We start from the raw sequence: 6,002 nt of genomic DNA, 5'->3' as shown, positions 1-6,002 counted from the left end.
GTCACGAGGACTGGGTTCTAGTGGTTTCTTTTTCCCAGGTTTCAATGCGTGCTGATATTTAATCATGGCGAATAACTATGCCTGGAATTGCGAATTCCTCATTTTTTCGCAGTGTTATTGACCTAAAAACTCGTAGTATTTCTTGAATCATGTCATGTTTCGAAATGCAGTTTGACCAAGAATGAAAAACACTTTTTTCTATACATTTTGGTCCTGAACAAATTTGGGAAAACAGATGGCGAAACCAGATGTTGCAGATTCAAGTGGGAGCCCTCAACCGAGAGATCAGTCTGCCCCGGAAGCCACTGTTATGTCTGTATTTAAAATGACTAAAGGCTGTGTTATGCTTAAGGTTAAACGTCATGTAAGTGGATTAACTTATTATGAAGTCAACAATCTTTACCCAGTAGTAATATTTAAGTCTTGCAGTTGGTTTTGCGATGTTGTATTTGATATAGAAATTATTCATTATATTACAAATCAGGGCCGGGTTGTTTAAAATCTCATACGTGTATGCACCAGTCCCTTTTTTTTAACATGCGTAAGCTCTAATCATTATTGGGGCAACTCAGTCCTGGGCAAATAGAGACATGAAGTAGCTGCTCAATACCCTGCCATGCTTATGCGCCGATCAGCTCGAAACTTCAACATCCCGCCCCCCCCCCCCCCCCCCCCCCCCGGGCAAGCCCTGGGAATTTGAACTTTTGAAGATTGGATCATTCAAATTTCTGCCCCCTCGGGCCAAAATGGTGTTCAAATGGCCTACCCTATCGTTGGATTTGTCTGTATGTAATATCCAACTGAAAAACAGTCGTTGTCGGCTCCAGTCGTTTTTAATAAAGACCTTTTGAAGACTTTTTTTGTAAAGCCAATCACTTACAAATGCTACCGTAATTTCTGGCCGATTACCCGCGGGTAATGCGTTAATTTTCCAGTAAACCGCGGTTGCTGCGGGTAATAGGAAGGTGTGGGTAATGCGATAATTTTTAAATTTCAGGTAAGAATTTGACAGATTGAAACAAGTTAAAATGAGGATAATTAAACCAACACTTCCTTCAAATCTGTGTGCTGCCTTGTTCGTTGATTCAATCTTTAAAATGATGCTTTATTTGCCGTAGTCTTTGTAAAACCGCTCGATGAAAGCCGAAGCAAATTGAATAAAAAACAATCTATCCCTTCGACCATGTCACAACTTGTCACCGAATTAAAAGTAAATGAGAACGAATTTCTCACTTTAACACATCCTTTTCAATTTTAAGAAAGAGTTTATCGTGAGACACAATTCAATGCTGAAAAAGTAACAAGATGCGAATGTGTTTATTTTGTGATGCGACAAATTTTTTCGTTCAAAACAAATCATTTAGGATCTTGTTTAAATAATTTCAAACCTTTACTACTTAATTAAACTGATGCTTCCTTAAAACTTGTGTGTTGCCAAGCTTGTTTGTTACCATAGTTCAATCTGAAAACGCTTCCTATTCAAGATTTGTGTGATGTTTTATTCTAGTGTTCTAAAAGCCCTCAATGAAAGCCGATGCAAATTGAATGAAAAACAAATCAATAGTGTTTAAGTGATTACTGTATTTCACTGCTTTTTTATTCGCTTAATTTAAAAGCATTTCTCACCTGCACTCCTTTCAATTTTGTATATGAAAGATTGAAAGCATTTTTTGTGAAAGCACGCTCAAAGCTACAAAACAAGATGCCGACATATTTCATGGCACTGCATAATTATTTAGAACATGATTGTCGGCACGTGTGTAAACAAAACACTAACTACAGTGAAAAATTTGCTGGATTGTTCAGCGCATCAGTGAAATGTTCCTAGCTACCCCTGGCTTGAGTACCGTAATAGAGCATTTTCCCGTTTTAAGCGACTTCTTATATAGGGCCGGTCTTTTGCCCCTGGGTATGCCTAACCACCACCCCGTCAGGTATTTTTAACACTCGCCCCCACTTTCTCTCAACCTATCAAAACGGTGCTCAATGATCAATCGTAAAGATGTTGGCCTTCAACTCGTATTCTATTGAGTCTTAGCGTTAATACATTGGATATTTAGGTCGTTTTAACAAGACAAACCAGAAATGACTAAGGAGAGTGTTTAAGGCTGCATTATTAAAAGCCAATTCTTAGCAGAAAATGCTATCGATCTTCTGCTTTGTAAACAACAACATGGAATATTCACCGCTCCAAGTTTGTGAGTTCTTGTCCCGGAAATACAGTAGCAAGATTTTTTCGGTTTTGGGGTGCGGGTAATAGGCCAGTGCAGGTAATCTGTTGAACGTTTTTTTCCCTTGTGACAAAAATAGACCGCTGCGGGTAATCTGCCGTGCGGGTAATCGTCCGGAAATTACGGTATATCTCTTCCTTTAAACTCTTCCATCTTGTCCAAACACGTGTTTTATAGCTCTTAGTGACTTCGGCGCCCGAAAAAAATTGTATTTAAACCTGACACTTCCGGTTCAATTTTCCCCACCCCACGCAGGCAAAGGTCAAATTCCCCACTCCCCTGGCACAGAAGATAGTCAAATGCCCGGGGTTTGCCTGGGAAGAGGGATGGGGGGGGGAGATGTTTATTTTTCGATTTGATCGGCGCATTATCGGCAGTGAATTTGATACTGCAAATTGTTGTTATCCTGTGACATGCAAATACATTTTTAAATTTACTTAGGGTACTCCACAGTTCAAGAAATTTGTGTTAACCAGAGGTAAGCTTTTTTGTGAGGTCAAAAATTGAACTACAGCAGGAAATTCACATTACCATTATTCTACTAGTTTTGTTAACTTTCTATGTTAATCCTCAACTAAGTTTTGTTTTTTTCTGATTTGATGTAGATATTTCACAAATTCAGTGGGGATCACCGCGAAAAACAGGAGACAAATCTGGTGGGTTATGAAAGTGAAAATTGTTTGTTTGCAGTCTTTTAACAACTGATAAGCTGATGGCAATTAACCATTTTTTGCCAACTCTTAAAAGCAATTTTTCAGTTTCTTCAAAATGCCTCATTTTCTTTCTTACATAGTACACATTCAACTGAGGAAAACATAATTATTTGCTGGTGGGCTAAAATCTTGAGAAAAGAGAGATGAAATGATCAAAATGAAGTGATTTGTATTCATTCAAAAAAAGAAGATTGAGGCAATTTCTCTGTGGATTGGAAGAAGTTTTCACTAGACAGTGTAATCACGACTTAGGGTGCTTTCCATTTAACACAACTGGCTGGCCAGACTAGGCATTTGGAAGAACTAACTCTACAAAACCTTCCAATCTTGGTAGAGTTGGTTCTTCCAAATGCCTGGTCTGGCCAGTCAGTTCTGTCCAATCGAAAGCCCTTCGGGAGCTTCTCCAAATTTCGGAAGGTCAAATTTCCAATTGTTCGGAAGTCATATCGGAAACTTGAGCCCAACTTTTCCGATGAAGTTGGAAGATTAAACACTGTCCATCAGAATGAGTGGCATCGGGACTTCCGATAGATAAAAAATATTGGTCTCCCGATTGGACTTGATCAAACATCCTATTAGCACGATGCACGGAATTTTGAAACATGAACTGCTTCTTGAAGTCTGTGTCACGCGAGATCTAAGACCCCGTTTTATAGGAATATATGAAATTACCGTCCAGATGAAAAGGATGCTTAACTAACTAGTCAGTATTTCAAGGGCACTTACGTTTAAAACGTGTTTAAAATTGTTTGAAACATGTTTGAAACGTTGCTGTTTGGATGGAGTTTGAAAATCTGTTGAAGGTGTTTATCAGTGTTTGAAAAACATTCCTGTGTTACATTTGTCAACAACTCACATTATCATGACTGCAGAAGTAAATTCCTATGAAAAGGTCGCTGCACCTTTTGGGCACTTAAGGGAAAATGCGATCGTCGAAATCATCTCTGCACTGTTTTTGTGTTTCCAGTTGCAAATGTTCAAAGTTATCTTTGAAAAACATTGACTTGCACCGGTGCATCGAGCGATATCGATCGAAGAACCAACGGTTATTCTTTTTTAATACCATACGAAATCGACTAAAATGATAAGTTCGAAAAGTTTTTGTTCAGATTCTTTATGGAATATTAAAAAGTGAGAAACTGTTAATACTTGAAGGCTCGCGGGCTGTATTTTTGAACGAAAACCCATTTGTGGGAACACATGTCACGATTGCTTCAAACGCGTGACAGGCATCATGGTTTTTTCAGTTGAGTAGCAGTTCACGCAAGCTGGTAATTTTGCCGGTTTTTTTTGGAATGTCAAATATCACGAAATTTACACTGTTTTCCGAAACTTCGAGAGTATGTTTTGCAATATTAAAAGCCCTAAAATATTAAAACTGTGCAGCAGAAACGGTTTAATACGCCGTTGTTTTGTCGCTCGCTGACTGATACGTTCAAAGGTCAATGTTGGGATGCGGCCGCACAGCAAACGACTGAAGTGTGTTTCATGGTGTATTAAACTGGCACAGATGGTTATTTTCCAAACATTACATTAAAGAATTGGCAAGTATATGTAAATCAATGGATGTGTTGCGCTTCACCTTTAAGTTTGGTTTCCAAGAAGGTATTTAGAGTCATATATGAAAGCTTGAAATCAGTCATTTTTGTTGTTGTTGAGATGTTGAAGTTGAAAATAGAAACAACAGGAGCATAAATTGGAAAAATGTGTGCACACAAAGATTGCGATCTGCGAGATCGAAGGTCCGTATGCTTATACTAAATCCACTCATTTATAAAAACATTGCATGCCGATATACCATTCTAGATTGATGTCCGATTGATGTCCGATTTTATCGGAATTTTGAAACCTCAAATCGGAAATTCTTGAGTCAGATACAAGCAGCTATCGGAATCGGAAAATGCCGATAGCGACATCGGAAACCAAAATTTCCGTTATTAATTTGGAGAAGCTCCCTTAAACACACTTCGAGGATAATATATACATGTACTCCTCCAGAAGAATGAGAGGGTTTATCATGTTAGTGTTCCTTTAAATTTTTGTATTTTTTTTTGCAAACTAATGGGTCTTGCCAGCCAGTTCCAGTATTGTGGTACAAAACAAATCGAAAGTGGCTCAGTGTTGTCTGTACTCTTATCGACAACGATATTCGTCATCACAGTGGTCAGAGTGTTGTGGACTCACGAGGCACATCCACAACAAACTTTGACCACTGTGATGTTGAATATCATTGTCGATAAGAGTACAGACAAAGCTGAACCACTAGTACTTTCGATTTGTTTTTTACCACAATATTCAACACCAAAGAAAGTTTTTATTTCAGAGCGTGACCAAAATCATGACACGAAGAAAGAGCAAGCGTTGTCTATAACTTTCTCGCAGTATGATCGGTTTATTTCCCAAAATGGGCTTTCCTGATTGGCTATTACATTGCATGACAAATTGACGCGAGCATGATGCATACAGCGTTGTCTAGACTCTTATCGACAACGGCAAATTAGCCAATCACATTGAAAGATTACAAGCAATTGTGGTAAAAACCCATTTATACATGTATACCTGAGTGAAAAGAGACAGCATAGAGCACAACTTGTTATCTTAGGTAACTGTCGGCACATTTACTTTAGCATCAGACTACAAAGCAGGAGGTTGCAGTTCCAACCCTGGCCTGACCGACAAAATACAATGTAACTGAAAAGAAGGTTTTGCCCTTGCCGTTACCTCTACTCAGATAAGGACCACAGACTACAGGTCCTGTGTTACGACGCTTGCAAACCACACTGTTGGTGAAGAGTGGGTACCAGTATGTCAGCATTTGGTTGGCCTGGCTTTGAATCACTGGGAGGCCTTTTGAAGGAATGACACCACAAAAGAAAAATACAGGCAGAAGTCTGGCTATTTTTGAAGAGATGTGGTGTTTCCAATCACTACAGCCGGCCAGACCTTGAACTAATGACACTAAACTTGAGAGTCAGATGCCATAAGGACTTAAGCACACACTTCCACTGAAACTTTTTCTGTAATACAGTGTATGCTAGATCAGTCCCTTCATATTGAC

General features: G+C 38.9%; 1 protein-coding gene across 1 annotated transcript in view; it reads left to right on the top strand.

The window, feature by feature from the left end:
• The first annotated feature begins 52 nt into the window (after positions 1 to 52).
• The window catches only part of LOC138013306 (uncharacterized), a 23,082-nt gene continuing 17,132 nt past the window's right edge, over positions 53 to 6,002 (top strand). Inside the window, exons 1-3 of the mRNA XM_068860345.1 lie at positions 53 to 364; positions 2,673 to 2,709; positions 2,837 to 2,887. Coding sequence (XP_068716446.1) covers positions 236 to 364; positions 2,673 to 2,709; positions 2,837 to 2,887 — 217 coding nt within the window. The 5' untranslated portion in view covers positions 53 to 235. The remainder of the gene's footprint in view (positions 365 to 2,672; positions 2,710 to 2,836; positions 2,888 to 6,002) is intronic.

Source organism: Montipora foliosa, chromosome 8, assembly GCF_036669935.1.
Source record: "Montipora foliosa isolate CH-2021 chromosome 8, ASM3666993v2, whole genome shotgun sequence".
Classification (NCBI taxonomy): domain Eukaryota; kingdom Metazoa; phylum Cnidaria; class Anthozoa; order Scleractinia; family Acroporidae; genus Montipora; species Montipora foliosa.
The sequence above is the reverse complement of the archived record's forward strand: the minus strand, read 5'-3'. Positions and strand labels throughout refer to the sequence as shown.